The sequence below is a fragment of the Argiope bruennichi genome, chromosome 3 (assembly GCF_947563725.1).
Source record: "Argiope bruennichi chromosome 3, qqArgBrue1.1, whole genome shotgun sequence".
Classification (NCBI taxonomy): Eukaryota; Metazoa; Arthropoda; class Arachnida; order Araneae; family Araneidae; genus Argiope; species Argiope bruennichi.
The window spans coordinates 136,531,212-136,548,581 of record NC_079153.1 but is presented as its reverse complement, the minus strand read 5'-3'; the positions used below and the strand labels follow the sequence as shown (position 1 = coordinate 136,548,581).

Here is a 17,370-nt window from a genome sequence, read left to right as displayed (position 1 = left end):
TCTCAAGTGCTCATGGATTGCACAGCTTTCTTGCAAGTAAGTAGCTGTTGATCAGAAGTATGTTTTTTGGCACAAGATAAAATTATTTCCATGTATTGCCTTTTCATCTAACTTTTTAAAAAATATTTGCCTATTTCAAATGTTAAACTACTACTAAATGTCTGTCATAGTTTCATCACTTCACCCGCGTGCTAAGAAAACCATATACAGCTTATGGCATTCCCAATTTTTTTAATTAGTTGATAAATATATGAAAAAATAAATTTAAACTATTTTTGACAATCATTCGCTAATGCATTGAAGACACTGGAAATCAGTCCTTTGATCGGTTTTGTATCAAAACTATGGAATTCGCATTAAGAAATGATAAATACCGATTTGTGAGAATTTTTTTCACTGTCATTTCAAAATCTATTCTATTATTTTTATGTTTGAACGATTTTTTTTAAAAAAATTCTTTAAATTGTGGAAATATTTGGATTTAATGACGATTAAATGTTTCAACATATTCGCAAAGAATTTTATTTATGCAAATATATACAAGATCTGAAATAAATTTTATTTTCGGAATCAAAATATAATAATCACTACTTTAGTTTTACACATATGTTGGATTATCAAAAATTAAGCGTAGTTTTATAATATTAGAAAACCCAATACAGCAAAATGTAAATGTATTTTTATTGTAACGTGTATTTTTAAGTGACAGTAAAACGTGGATCTTTATTTGACAGCTCCTGTTACAGATTTTCTTTTACACTTTCGGAAACATTCACGAAATAAAGCAGTATCTTACATTAACTCTAAACATGCTGTAAAATCAGAAGAGATAAAAAGAAACGTTTTCTCGGGTAATCAATGCTTCCATTGCAGAATGAGTTTACAAAAATAAAATTAAAAAAAAAAACTTATGTACGACATTTAAGCGATAGTAGCGCTCTTTTCAAAATCCACCCTCCTTTCTGAATTATGATTGTTTTTTTAGCATATTTGCTATTTACTTTTATAAGATATCAATAACTTTGTACGCACTATTTGGAAACGCGGAGAGTGGATCCGGAAGATACTAAAGCGCGCAATGAAAATCGGACTCTACATTTAATATTTTCAGATTTGAAAGCAGCATTTTCGTCTTTGCAAACTAGAATCTCGATGGTTCAGTGATTATTGATACATTGTGTCACTTTGCGGAAGGGATATCAGAACGTTAAACCTTTAATGTAGCTTCGTAATGAAATTCGCCATAAAAATAACGAATATAAAAAAAAGAATTTGGTAGAATCAAAATTAGATTTCATTTGAATTATAGCATTTTTTTAAGTTGAAGCAACGATTTTAATTCTTCGCTTTTAATTTTTTGACATCATGAGTTATCTGTCATTTTTTGCTCTCCATGGAGATGGTACTTTCTGTTAATTAAAATAGTTTTGGTGAAAATCGCAGTCATTGTCCGCATTCAAAAAGAAATGAGCATTTAAAACTGCAATTCCTGAAGCGAAATTCCGTTAACTTCATTGTCAAAAGAAATCAAATCTGTATTAAATCATTCAAAATTAAACGTAGGTCATTTAGGAAAATTGTAAAGAAATTTTTCAGATTTTCCCCTCTTCGATATACAATGAATCGTATGTGAAGAAAAATAGAGTAATGATTTATCTGACAATATAGTCAAGTTTTGAAAGACTCAATTTGTAAATTCCCAAATTAATTTTTAAATTGGCCATTCTCAGTCATAGCGATTTTCGGCGTCACTCCGGTATGTCTCCAATTATCACAAAGACTATGGGGTGACTGGCAACGCATGTTTGGATTTCTGGTCACAGTACCGAATTGATTTGAAAAGAATATATTTGGAATGATTAGAAATTGTTATCTTTGTTTAATTTTTGTTTATATATATATATATATATATATATATATATATATATATATATATATATATATATATATATATATATATATATATATATATATATATATATATATATATATATATATATATATATATATATATATATATATATATATATATATATTATTTTACACACACACACACACACACACACACACACATATATATATATATACAGTACTGTGCGAATTAATTGGGACAAACACAAAATTTTTTACAAATGTTGTTTAATTAGTATAGGTTAACTTACATGCACGGTATAGCAATCTAATACAAAATATGTTCTTCTCTAGCTTGAATGAGATCCTGTACACGGTTTGGCATGGATTCCACTAAATTAGAACATAAATTTTTGATCTCGGATCTCGTCATCAAGAAACCAAACTTTTAGAGCATTCTCAGTCATTGCTTTCTTTGTTGAGCAATCCATTTTACTCATACATCAGGAAAATTGCCAGGACAATCCAAAACCGTTATTTTTTGTTTTTGAAAAAAATTTGTTGTTAGCTAAGAAGTATTTTACTCACACATCAGGAAAATTACCAGGACAATCCAAAACCGTTATTTTTTGTTTTTGAAAAAAATTTGTTGTTAGCTTAGAAGTATGGCATGGAGCAAAATCTTGTTGAAAGATACCAACACCACCAGCGAACGTTTGCATCATAGACACAATTTTACTTCCTATTATAAAAATGTATTGTTTAGAGTTCATCATCCCTTCAACTGGTATTAAGCTGCCAGGTCCTCCAGAAGTAAAATAACTCTAAAACATCTTTTCTGAGGGTGCTTAACTGTTTGAATAAGATGTTGTTCCCTGATGGGTTCTCCACCACTTCGCCTAACAAATCTTGGTCGACGCCCTTGCACAAGAAAATGCGTTTCGTCGCTGAATACAACCTTCTTCCAATCTTGTCCAGGACTGATATTTTCTGGCCCAATCCAAACGTCTTTTCTTTATTGCAGGTGTTAATAACTGTTTTTCGATTGTTTTCTTGCAAATCTCCCAGCTTCAATAAGCCTTCGTCGAACTGTAGATGAATCCACGCTCACACCAGTAGCTAATAATTCTCTCTGAAGATCTCTTCTTGTTTTGTAAGGATGCATTGTACTATTTCGTACAAGAAATCTGTCTGTTTAAGGTGTGGTCTTGCGTTTGCCTCCACATTTACTCTTTCGTTTTGGAGACACTGCACCAAAATTCTTTTGCTGATAAATAATCCTAGAAACACTGTATTTTCCAACTCCAACTGCTGCAGCAATATCCCTCACAGTCATAGAAGTATGGTGACTAAGGGTAACAATTCTACTCCTTTTCGTGGGAGTGATATCCATTTTTTAAATACGCGTTAGAAGGAAACAATTCACACAAGCGACCACTTCTTATAGCAACTGAAGGGAAAAATTTCCGACATGTCATGATCACGTGGTCAAGCCGATTTAGATTAGTCAAGAGCAGTTTCGAGTTGTAAGAAAATGCAGTTGAAACCGTTTGAGGCAGAAAATCCCTGAGAAAGGAACAATTTTCTTAAAAAATATGTTTGTCCCAATTAATTCAAACGGTACTGTATATTCTATCTACTTCCTGGAACAGTGTATCTAGACTGTCATAATTATTTAAGGCAACATTTAGTACTTTTTAGTCATTTTGTTTTTGCATAGAAAAATCAGAAAATGAACCTCTACAGAAACGAAAATGAGACAAGAAAAGGAAATATCTAATACTTCGGAAGCACTTTAAAACGAGTAAAGATAGTAATTCAGTTTAGTAATAGAAATTAGAATAGTAAAATTCTCACCTATAGTAGATCGTTCAATCTCCTTTTCATATCCTTTTTCTCAGACATTTGCGCTAGCAGAGAAAAAAAAATTCTGCTTCAGATTTCTAGAAATCTAGTTCTATAGTTTTTTCCCAATTCTCGGAAATCGCAACTATTATTGACAACCTCAACAAATTTCAATTTAGTCAATATGGTGTTCTTCAAACTTGTTGCATTCATGTGATCATCCTCGATTCCATTAATTATACGTGTCAACATAATCGAGCAAAATACACATATTGGTTGAGATAACCGATCATAGATGGCGCTTTCGCCGTCTTATTAAGAAGAGTAAATTTCATTATTCCTTTCTCATCATACTCTCATAGTCGTCTTCCTCCATGTCAGTTTTCTTGATTTTCTTCCATAGCTGATTTCAAATAGCATCAAATGATTATTAATAACTAATTTTCATACGTGAAAAGTAATTTATATGCAGACCACATGTCAGATTCTTTAAAAATATGAACTGTTAATTTGATATAAGATAATGAGCATTACTTGCTGGATGGGAAGCGATCACATTTCTAGATTTAATATCACTTTTTATTATATAAAAATCTAGACTAATGCATGTAAAATACAAGTTTTTGAAAATAAGGCTATATACAGTACACTCCCAAGTATCCGGTTCACGACTATCCGGATTCCGTACAATCTGGCTTAGTTTTCTTTTATCTTAATTAAATGAGGAAGGCAAGCATTACATCCGCAACATTGCTAAGGCATTGGGCGCTGGCGTCTGTTACGATCTTCATACGCATTGTGTGCAAAATATACAGGCGATATATTGTGACAGGAAAAGAGCAGGGGTCTGCTCATTGTTCATTGTTTTGTCAGTGTGTAACGAACCTCAATGTTACTGCTGTTCCAGATTATAATTGCACAGTACACACAGCTTTTGTAAATTGTTCTTGGTGTGTGCTTAGCCGTTTTTTTTAAATTTTATTTATTTATTTAAAGTGTACAACAGTGAAGATTACAGAATTTAGGTTAAAATATGTACAGTTTATATCCTTTAATTTACTTTTCCTCTAATAAATTTTTGAAACTAACAGAGCCGTATATAAGCATATATAAACTACCAATACAGTGCCTTCTATTTTAACTAGAAATGTTATCGGCAACTTCTTCTATGATTCACCGTCAGCGGCCGCGTTCACATGCTATGTGGCTCGAGATAAATGGAGGGCTCAGTATCACAACCACCGACAGAAAAGCCAGAATACTTACGTCACAGAAAGTCATGACGTCTTACCGAGTGGTGACACAAGTGGGTGTGAATTTGGGAACCGAGGGAAGAATTTTACCCTCATCAAGCTTACTGGTAAGAAATGAATTCTCCCCTTCCCACGTCCCTTTGTCTGTCGGTGGTTGTGTCAGTACTCAATAAGAAGTGAGAAAATGTGCATTGCAACAATGAGTTTTTGTAAAAACTTTGTCTTCTGGTATTGGTGGGCAAAAAAATGAGTTATCATTGTTATGAGCTTCATTGTTATCTGGCTGCCCTTCCGCCACATTAGGCCGGATACTCGGGAGTGCACTGTTTCTAATTACCTTACGATATAAACTTTCGGGAGTAACTGAGAATAATCCTGAGAAACAGGTGGGTGCTTACTCCTGAAAAATTGGATCGCACGCGCGAAGGTTTTATCTAAAGCATATAGAACATAGGATTTGAAATCAATCAATTTAAGAAATGGATAAAGCTTCTAAAAAAATGTTGGGTTTCACTTTTTTAATGCAATTGCAAATAAAGTGAAAAAATGTTAGAAAATAATTTGGAAAAGCGTAATTCATCTTTCTCTAGAATGCACTTGTGGTGATGTTCATGTAGAGTGTAGTGTAAAGCATTTCATCGCTATTAGAAAAATAAACTCTTTATTACACTAACAACTATCGGAACATCGCTGCTTAGCGCACGTATACACAGAACGAGGATTCCCCGGGAGAAGTATATACATAGATTGTATTAGGGAAAGTAGATAGGTAGCACTTTAGAATGACATGAATAAAAGATGGCGCTACGATCACTACATGAGTATCCCCCTAGTGAACAAGGAGAACGACAAATGTAATAATACAAGATAATTATACGCGCATAAAAATAAAACATCACATAATACAATAAGTATAATATAGGATAATGGTTTCAATGGTAAATAGAAATTGAAGTAAATAGATGCAATAATATATGAAATACATAAAATTACAGTTACAATATATATATATATATACATAACAATTTATATCTCAGTAATTAATCTCGTTGGAAAATGGACATGACGTCCACTACGAGTGGTAGTTGGTTTTGTCGGTAATTGTTCATTTTTAGAAGAAAGTTCACCTTGAGTTTTATGAATAGTTGCAGGTATAGAAGGTAACGAGTCATTAGATCCTGTCAACACATATGCAGGTTTGACACGGTCTATGGAAACTGTTACATTTTTATTATTAACTTTTAATACAAAAGTTTTATCTTTCCTGCTGATTACAAGGTGTGGACCAGTGTAAGGAGGTGAAAGAGGAGGTTTAACACTGTCCACTCTCAAAAATACATGAGAGCAAGTACTTAAGGATGGATGAATATAAATAGGTTTAACCGAGTGTCTAGACGTTGAGATAGGATTTATAGATTGCATTAGTGCTTTGAATTTTGATACATAAGTATCTGTTGGTACTGATAGATCTACTTTTGAGGTTAAAATGTCAGAAGGCAATCTGAGGGTTGTACCAAAGACTAATTCAGCACATGTGGCATTTATGTCCGGTTTAATTGCAGATCGAATTCCGAGTAAAACTATGGGAATAGTTTCAGTCCAGTTTGGTTGACAATGGGCTATAATAGAACTCTTAAGATCCCTGTGGAAACGTTCTACAAGTCCATTGGATTGGGGATGGTAGGACGTTGTGCGGATTCGATTTGTGCCCAAAATATTATTCAAATGTCTAAATAGATGTGAATCAAAATTTTTACCTTGATCTGTAGTTATAGTTACTGGACAACCGAAACGAGATATCCAATTATGAATTAGGGCTTTACATGTTGTTTCAGCAGTTATATCTGAAGTAGGAATAGCTTCCGGCCATCTGGTAAATCGGTCAACTATTGTCATACAATATTTATAACCATCAGATAGTGGGAGTGGTCCTATGAAATCAATGTTTATATGGGCAAATCGAGCATCTGGCAAAGCGAAAGTGCCTATAGGAGATTTTGTATGTTTTTGAATTTTAGAACGTTGGCAATTATGACAAGATTGAACAGAATTTTTAATAAATGAATTCATGCTTGGCCAAAAATAACGTTTAGTAATCAGCTTTCTTGTTGCTCGAATGCCAGGATGAGAAAGATTGTGAATATTTTCAAAAACTATTGAACGAAAAGAATTTGGAATGTACGGACGAGGTGAATTAGTAGATAAGTCACAATACAAGGTTACATCCTCTAAGGGAAAATATTGCTTTTCTATTTTACAATTTGAAGACTTCAGATATTCTTTAAGTTCAAAATCATTTAACTGTGCAAGTGAAATGTCATTAAAATTTAAATTTTTCTTTGAAATTGAATTGATTTCAATGCGAGACAATGCATCTGCAACAATGTTTTCTGTACCCTTGACATAACGAATGTCGGTAGAAAACTGGGATATGAAGTCTAAATGTCTCAGTTGACGAGGTGAGCATTTATCCGGCTTTTGCTTAAAGGCTTCAGTAAGGGGTCTTTGATCAGTATAGATTGAAAATTCCCTACCTTCAAGCATGTGTCGAAATTTTTTTATGGAAGCATAAATAGCAAGAAGTTCTCTGTCGTATGTTGACCAATTAGTTTGACTTTTAGAAAGTTTCATTGAGAAGAATGCAATAGGTTCCCAAATTCCATTTGAAAGTTGATTTAAAGAGCTTCCGATAGCAAATAAGGATGCATCAGTCCACAGACTTAAAGGAGCTCCAGGAATCGGATGTTTGAGTAGGGTAGCTTCGGCAAGAGCTTTCTTAGCATTAGAAAATGCCTTATCAGCTTCCTCAGACCATTGCAGAGTAGTTTCAGATTTTTTTGCTGGCCGTGGTGATTTCTTTTTGTTAGTATGGCCTTCAAGAAACTTAATCAAAGGTGATAATATGTGAGCTGCCTTGGGAAGAAATCTGCGGTAAAAATTAAACATACCCAAAAATCTACGAAGTTGAGTAAGGGTAGTGGGTCGTGGGAATTCTTGAATTGCACTAACTCGATCAGGAATTGGAGAAATACCTTCTTTGGAAACTTTAAATCCTAAAAAATCTAGGGTAGGAACACCAAATGTACACTTAGAAGATTTAATTGTAAGTCCATAATGGTCTAATTTTGAAAAGAGAGCTCTGAGATGTTGTCTATGCTCTTCGATTGATTTTGAAGCAATTAATAAATCGTCAATAAAAGCATACACACCATCTAAATCTCTAGTAACTTCATCAATAAATCTCTGAAAGGTACTTGATGCATTGCACAAACCAAATTGCATCCGAGTGCTCTCGAAGAGTCCGAACGGAGTACAAATAGCTGTTTTATGAACGTCCTCGGGAGCAATCGGAATTTGATGAAAAGCTTTTACTAAATCAATATGAGAAAAAATTGTGGTTCCATGTAGTTCGCTAGTAAAATCCAAAACACTGGGAATCGGATATTTGTCCTTTTTGGTCTGAGCATTAAGAGCTCTAAAATCACCAACAGGACGCCAATCGTCACTTCCCTTTTTCGGAACCATATGTAGAGGAGAGGCATAATTGCTGTTAGATGGCCGCATATGGCCTAAATCCAACATATGCTGAAATTCCATTTTAGCGATTTTTAAGCGATCGGGTGCTAGCCTACGAGGTTTTGCATAAACAGGAAAACCAAAAGTTTCAATATGATGCATAACAGAATGTTTTACAGTTTGGTTTGCACATGGAGCTTTAACAATATTAGGAAAATCATTCAATAACTTTGAAAAATCATCATTACAAAATACAGATTTTACAGAATGAACATCAGTATTATTAAGAATAGCATGAGCATTTATATGTGTATACATATCATTTAAACGACGATTTCTTAAATTAGGTTGCAAATTAAAATGATGTAAAAAATCTGCACCAATAATTGCAGTTTTAATATCACAAACATAAAAAGGATAAACAAATTGTTTTCTTAAACCTAAATCTAAAGATAATAACTTCTGTTTATAAACATTTATAATGGAACCATTTACTGCAAAGAATTTTTGAATCGGAGTACACAGTTTATCATTTCTAGTCGCAGGAATCAAACTACAATCACTGCCAGTGTCAACAAGAAAATTTACATTTGATTTTCTATCGCGAACAAAAAGGCGACGAGAACTACTGGGCGAGGCGTATGTCGCCGCTACTCCTTGCCGTTGTGATTTGGCTGATAATTGCAAGGCGGAATGCATTTTTGTGCTTTGGAGTCGTACTTCCGATGATACCAACAGATATCATCATTACTGGCAGGGCTTTTCCGTCGAAAACGAGGTTGGCGATTCCGTGAATGACTTCTGGAATGGCGACGCATCTGTGCAATTTCTTTACGCAACATTTTAATTTCTGATAACAGTTCAGAATCAGCTGTAGCAGTTGCATTTGAAACAGCACTTACCTGGTTTGGTGTTATATCCAGTATTTTGTCGGCTATTTCAGAGGCTTTTTGAGGTGTCAAAGGTTGTATTGAGGCAAGAATCGATTGCACATTAGATGGTAGTTGCTGAAGAAATAATTCCAGTAAAAGAGAATCGGCAATATTGTGACTTTCGGCACGTCTTTGCATAATTCTTAACAGCTCGGACGGCTTTCTATCATGCAACTGCTCTCCAGCCAATAACTTACGAATTTCCTGAGATTTTGATTCTCCGCATCGGGAAATTATCTCAGATTTAAGTTGGCTGTAAGGGTCAGTTGCATCTGGCGAAAGAATGATATCGCGCACAGTTATTGCGATTTCTGGAGGTAAGGTGCTCACGCAGTAGTTGAATTTAGTGCGAGAAGCTGTAATTGGCTTTGGAATAGCCAATTCAAATGTTGACTCCACCATCGTAAACCAGAGGGAAGGGTCGGACGGAATGAAGTTAGGCATCTTCACCGCTGAGATTTCCTCCATCATGAAGTGCGCTTTCGTTTCAAAACGAAACTTAGTAAGATAATATTAATCAAATTAAATCAAAAGAGATGCGTGATTTCTTATCCGGGTCACCATTTGTGGTGATGTTCATGTAGAGTGTAGTGTAAAGCATTTCATCGCTATTAGAAAAATAAACTCTTTATTACACTAACAACTATCGGAACATCGCTGCTTAGCGCACGTATACACAGAACGAGGATTCCCCGGGAGAAGTATATACATAGATTGTATTAGGGAAAGTAGATAGGTAGCACTTTAGAATGACATGAATAAAAGATGGCGCTACGATCACTACACACTTAAAAAGCCACATGCTTCCCAATTTTCTAAAACTTCACTCATGCATACGGTAGAAAGCGTTTCCGATTTTTTTTTTTTTTTTTTTACCTAATTACATTCTCTAGACCGCTACAGAATTTCAAAAACGAGAATTCGTAAACACATTATCAAACAGAAATGGCTGATTGCAAGTTGGAAATATTTTAAATAATACTTCAGATACATTTTTGAAATACTTCGAATATCTTTTTAAACATATCAGAAACAAACTTTCAAACCTAATGAGAAAAATGAATTAAAATGGTAGAAGTATTCGACACGATTTATGATTCCTCTAAAAGCAGTCAGGACAGTATTGATGCGGCAGTTCTATTGTCAATGATGTTTCAATTCATTAATATTTGCATAATGGATGAAAAGTGGCATAAAAATTCAAAAATTATTCTTGCCTTTAATGCTATTTTCTATTTTCGATTGACCGAAATTGATTTCCATCGACGAAGTATGACAATAGGTATCTTATCAAACTGCTTGATGAAAATGCCGATTTTTGCTGTGGTGTGAAATTTCAATGACGAAGTTAACTTTCCAACTCATCTGAAAGTGGAAAAGTCATATTAAATCTCTCTTTAACATTCTATGATACCAATATTCAGAACTAGAATAAAATTATGCAAAATCAAAAGGACTTTATGTGGAGTATCTGAAAAGACTATTGAAAACTGAATTCATTGTACTTTATAAATTTTTTATAATTTTAAGTTTAATTGGTTGATTTGCAGCTTTTCCTGTCTCTGTTGTTGTGGAAAGTGACGCAAGCCAAAGGAAGAGACCTATACGAAGCTCAAGAAACCGAATACAAGCCTAGCTACGATGCATATGCAAGCATTAAAGAGGTGATATGATTTCATATTACTTGCAAGGTCCTGTTTCTATTCTTTTTCATAAAAAAAAATAATAACACTTTTGCAGCAATAAACATTCTCTATCAAAAATAAAAGTAAAAGAGATCGAACTTTAAAAATTCCTCGAAAAGTGTCTTTTAATGAGAAATTGCTTCCTTCAAAATAATTGCTATTTGTGTAAAGCTTTGGTGTAATGAAAAGACTTGTTTTAAATCTCCGGGTCTTCAAGGTGAATTTCAGTTTTGGGAATTGTTTTCAGCAAGGCTTAAGTCTGAAGATCTTTTACATAAAGAATACACATTTTAAAAGTCGCGCGTCATGTTTTTTTGGCGTTAAGCCCCGTTCCGACGGGTCGTGCGTGTTTTAAGGTAGGCCCATTTTGCCCACCCTTGTGGTCTTCCAGAGTTCTCTGATGTCTTTTCCTTTTACCGACAATTTGAGTGAAGCTCCCGATCGACTTTCACAGGCGAGGGTGGCCCTACGATTGGTCAGATGACAGATTTACTACCTTATCAGTAAAGGCAACGGGCCGTTGGAATGGGAATCTGTCAAAGACTTTTACCTACAGTTGTGCAACACACCCTCGCCCGCTTATGTAGAAAGACTTCTACGGTAGTGGGACAGATGCGTACAACCATTTGCGTACAGCTCATAAAAAAGCCAATAAATCACGCGTAGCTCTTTGAAAAAAGGGGGTAGGGAGTAATTAGTCTAGGTTTGCTAAAATATATGTTATCTGTTGGCAAGAGTATTTGGCGAGAAAATGTATTGGTATTTTAACTAAATTTTGATGCTTAAACACAGGGAAAAAACTTTTGCCTCTATGTGTATATGCTGGCTCTGTACACACCAGGCCGTCTGCCTATCAAATTTGGCAAATATATATTTTGGAGGGTAGGAAAGTGATTTTTTGAATTTTTAATTAGAATTTTAATTTATCAAAAAAATAAGAGAATTATTTGATAACTTTCTAAAAATTTACAGTAAAAAATAGTTTTTACTTCCAAATCATATAAATTCTCTGCATTATTCATTCAAAATCAAAGTATGCTAAATATAGTTCTCATGAAATGAAAATCAATAAACTTTAAAAAAATCCGAAATAGAAATTCCATTCTAAAAAAAAATACACCTGAACTTAACTATTACCATCACAAACGATTTCCATTGTTTTAAAATAAGTGGATCATTTAAATGTGCATTTCAGCTAATTAATAGCACATAAATCAATAAGAGAATTTAACAGTGATAAATTTACTACTATTTGAAATTAAATCTGTTGAAAGCTTTTGAATTTCTGGAACTAAAATAAATAATTCAAATACACATGAAATAAATAATTTAAGAAGCCTGATATAATAAAAATACATCTTATCTTATATTTAAAAATCTAGTATTCTCTTTTATGTGAAAACTTTGTCTTTTCGTACGTAAATATAAACGGAAGATCTTGACTATAAAACATACTTGCTATCTAAGATCTGTATTCTTTTTACAGAATAAAATTAAGCAAAGACTGATAAACCAATAAAATTAATGAATTTTTTTTTTTAATTTTAAGATAATTTACGTAAGACATAACAATATTTTTTGTATTAATACTTTTAAATGCACTGAATTGCATATTTTTTTCTTCCAAATATAAGTGTGTTAAATTTAGTATCTCTACGTACAATGGTCTATATTTTAAATAGAATGATAGACGCATACATATACATTCACTTTTATTCTTGGAAGAAAATCTTATTTTGTTAATTAAAACTTTTAGATTAAAGTCTGAATATTCTACACTTTAATTTTTGAATAATTTTAAACGAAAAATTTGGAGATATCTGTGAAATTTAAAGTATATGCTTCCGTGTTAAAAGCCAATTTTCTCCATCACCCCCCCCCCTCCTTTGTGTGTGTGTGCGTATGTTATTAGGTAATTTGTTATTTAAGTTCCTAAAACAGTTCTTATTTTATTTTATGAATTAAAAATAAAACTCAGGATAGTTAATGGAACATTACAACTGGAAATGGAATAATATGTAAGAAAGCATTTTTCACAATTTTTAAACTTATCCCGCATTTACTATTTATTTGATTTTTATAATATTGCAGTGTATTGAATACTATTTAAAAATATTCTCAGTGTGATTTCTTTTATCTTTTGTGACATTGTTACAAATTTAGATAATTTTGTAACGCTGTATTCTCTTATTTTTTAAACGATGATGTAAATTTTGAAAGTAGAATGCATAAGAAGCTTATAAAGAATACTTATGATAAACAGAAAAGTTTAAATTTGAATGGCGTTCTACTCTGGAAACTGATGTTTTAAAAACAAATACAAATCCCTCCTTACAAATTCTTCCAATTCCACTAACCTCATTTAATTGTACTTTAAATTTAAGAAATAATTTTTAATTGCCCATATTTAAATAACGAACTGATTGAATTAAATAAACGAATCAAGAATAAATAAATAAAAAATTAATGAAATGCAAACTCTTTCGTTTAATGCAAAACGTTATATTTATGTAAAGTAATGCATTTATATCTGAAATCTAGAAAAAATGATTATTATTTCGAAGTGGGTACACTATTTATATGAGCAGAAATATCATTCCCCAATGTTTTTATCTTACATTTTTAAATATACATTGAAAAGCAATCCATCTTTCATAAAAAGCAAAGTGGAAATTACTCCTATAGTATTAAAACGCATGAAATTATATTAATGAACGTATCGTTAAGTATTCGAAATTGTGTCAAACATCAGGCTAACTCTCGCCAAATATGACACTTTTAGATAACGTTTAAGATTTTGTAACCTCTTCTAGAACTGAACCTTATCAGTAACACAACCGCATTGTAAACGAGACAACTGATTGACAGTTTTATGATTCGTACGCAAAGTGTATTGTACGCAAAAGTCATACAACCGACTTCTACAGCCGTGTTCCAACGACCAGAGAATCTTCAGGCGGTGCACGCGCCTGCAGCTTAAAGTGGTCATTACAAGATATCATTACAATTGTACAAATGTTTCAATTTTGTTGTTGCATTTTTAATTTAAAAGTTCATTTCCTTTTCGTTCATTCTGTAATAACAATGAGTGTTACTTTTGTTCGTATTTTGAGAGAATTCTGATGTTGAATAGTAGTGACACCCCTACATAAAAGGATGCCATGTATAAATACAAACTGTGACCTTCCCTCTCACATTCTCTCTCTCTCTCTCTATCTATATATATATATCGGAAATACGATTATTTTTCTCACCCTTTTTAAACCAGATATTGAAAGTGTAATTAAACATAAGCAATGTATAAAATACTGTGTAATTGATATAATTTATTTAAAAATTACAGCTAACTTTAAAATAATAGTTATATATAGATAACCCTAGATTTCAAAATATATCAAAAAAATATTTCAAAAAAGTGTTTGGAAAACAAATTTGTAAAATTAGTACGAAAATATTATACAAAATTTACACAAAGATCTTCCTTTTTTCTAATTTTAATAACTTAAATAAGATCCAAATAAAAAAATCAAATAGTTTTAACGTAGAACGTTTCATATATTAGAAATGCAGATATTTATATTACAATTAAAAATATGTATCAACAAAATGTGTATAAACCTCTCAATCCATTTGAAAGGAATAATAATAAAATAAAAAAAGGATAATAAAATAAATAAAATAATGAAAAGGTTATATGTAACTTTTTTTAGCCTTTAAGAATTATACGAAAATTCTGAATATTGAATTAAATCTTTTGTTAGCCCATATAAATCAAGATAAATAGGTTCATATCTATAATAATATGCAGAATTATTTCATTCATATTATTTAATTTATCTATCAAAATTTACAATTAATAATATTTAACCTTATCTAGTACCCCGTGACAAAGTTAAAATGCAATGAATAAAATAAAAAGTATATATGAAATTGAACAGAAACTCAAATATCTAATTCAAAGAAGAATTAACACATTATTAATTTGTCTATGATATGTAAAATTGATCTTTGTTATAATATTAGTAAAAATTATTTATATGCATATAAAAAGAAACACATTACTTCCGACAATTTTTAGAGGCTTTATGTGCAGGAAATGTTAAAAATTTCTTCCAAGTTTACGGAAGGTGGAAGTGTTTATACTGAAAAGAACTAAATCACAGTCTTTTTGTTGTTGTTGTTACACTTAAGCTCAGAAAATCGAAAATATAAATGTTAGTTCAAATATTTTTCGCAGCTTGCATTTATTAATGCTATCGTGACAAGTATCAGTAGAGCTGCCTCATATTATTTTTATATGAAGTACATTTATGAATGTGTGTTTGTCGGTAAGTTTGTGTAGTAAAAATATCCGATTTGTGTTTGGTTATTATGTCTACACCATCTTAAATCATTGTGATTTTTTTATTATTATTATCGGTCTTTCGCATTCAAAAGCGCATTCGAAAAGATCAGTCATTTAGAATACCGTTGATCAATAAAGGTCTCAAAGAATGAGAATAAGGATCTTTCGGGCTTACTTACATTCAGCATGGCGCCGCAGTTTTTTTCCAGTGCTCTACTGACGCTGCAAATAAGAAAAGCTGGGGAATTTAGTTTCAATACGAGTACTTTCCATTCATTATTTTATCTGGCGAAATATGTCTCCGTTGGAAAGTAATTTTCGGTAATCTGTTATACTGTCCAGATATTTGAAATAAGACGCTTTTCAGAAACTCTTATTGAAAGGTTTTGAGATTCATATGCAATCTCTAAATTATGCTGTTGCCAACTGTTCATTGCTTTCGCTGGAATTGAAACAGAAAGCTGTTTCTTTTCACAAAAATCCGAACGATTTAAAATCTGTATTCATCGCTTTTCGTGCAAAAAAGAAGCTTTTACTGAGGAATTATATCTGAGTTTTATTATAAATTATTTTGTTTAACACATGAAATAAGCTAATAACCATAAATATCTAGTAAACTCTTATTTCCAAATAGGGAAGCCAATTGACTTTGAAAGTTTTCCAAATGTCCTCACATTAATGAGGTGTGAGAATTTAGAGAGAAAGGGTTCCAGCTAAAATGTCGTCTTCATCATCTGACCGCGGTTCAAAATGACGAGGTTCGTCCCAAAATAGTCCTAATATTGCTTTAAAAAAGGGTCGGTAATGTAACTGGACTCGCAGTACTTCCACGGAATTCATTAATGAAGATCGGATCTCTAGTTTTTAGCCAAACACCTTCGTAGATATTTCTGAAGCCTCTTTTTCTACTTTGAATTTGTTTTTTCTTTTTGCAAATCATAATGATGAAAGTTTAAATTCGGAATTTGAGGGTCATCACACGACGAATTTTACCTAAGTTTTCAGTTACTTAATCTGTGTAATCAACGTGTTTGGAAACCAGTAGAATTGCTGCGTTTCCTCATGCATAACTGCTGTCATGTCCGATGTGGAGATTTACTAGAAATGAAAGGATTTTTTTAAAGACTTTGCACCTGGTCAGGATGAAGTCTACAAAAGAATTTTCAACAGCAGTGACTGGACATTTTAATTTCTTTAAAAGAGGAAAATTGCGTTTTCTTCTAGCCTTAATTACGATTCCTTTCTTATTTCAGGAGCATCATCCGCCCCACCCGTTCCATTTCGGCTACGACGTCCTGGACGAACACGGCAACAAGCAACAGCGGCAGGAGCAGGGCGATCAGCACGGCAACGTGAAAGGCAGCTACGGGTACGTCGATGCCCACGGAGTCTACAGGCAAGTCGACTATGTAGCCGATCATTCTGGATTCAGAGCAGTTGTACAGTCAAATGAGCCGGGAGTAGCAAACGAAGACCCGGCTGATGTAAAATTGACTGCGAAAGCACCCCCTTCACATGTCCTCGAACAACACTTAACAAAACCTGATCATAGTTACCCAGACCCTAAACTCTACATAAAGGCGTCTTCCAAGCCAGTTTACAAAGAGAGCTTATATTGATTTGACCAAATGTTTGATAAAAGTACCAAAATCTCATAAAGGATGCCATTGTTTGTTGTAAAATAAAAGGAAAGAAAGATAAACATTTTTCTCACTTGAAAAAAAAAGTCTTTTAATTCTTTGCCTTAATATCACACACCACAGGTACAACGTTTTTTTAAATGATAGACCACAGATAAATTCAGCCCCTCAACAGAAATTTTACTTCTTCAGGTATTTCAGTTGTTGGAAACAAATTATGCAAGACTAGAACAAACATATCAGGCCATCTGTCGAATATAGGGGACATTTCCCTAACGAAGTATTTCTGCACTATTCTTGAGC

At 32.8% G+C, this 17,370-nt stretch overlaps 1 protein-coding gene across 1 annotated transcript; it reads left to right on the top strand.

Moving 5' to 3' along the window:
- Positions 1 to 17,109, top strand: LOC129962627 (cuticle protein 10.9-like). Its single transcript, XM_056076477.1, has 3 exons — positions 1 to 36; positions 10,948 to 11,061; positions 16,681 to 17,109. Exons 1-3 carry the CDS (start codon positions 13 to 15, stop codon positions 17,044 to 17,046), a joined length of 504 nt encoding a protein of 167 aa, XP_055932452.1. The 5' UTR covers positions 1 to 12; the 3' UTR covers positions 17,047 to 17,109.
- Positions 17,110 to 17,370: the final 261 nt, after the last annotated feature.

Bases quoted from the DNA above. Each gene is read 5' to 3' on its own strand.
- LOC129962627 (XM_056076477.1), top strand. From the start codon at position 13: ATGGATTGCACAGCTTTCTTGCAA. The intron at 37-10,947 runs GTAAGTAGCTGT...GTTGATTTGCAG, and splicing joins ATTGCACAGCTTTCTTGCAA to CTTTTCCTGTCTCTGTTGTT. The intron at 11,062-16,680 runs GTGATATGATTT...TTCTTATTTCAG, and splicing joins CATATGCAAGCATTAAAGAG to GAGCATCATCCGCCCCACCC.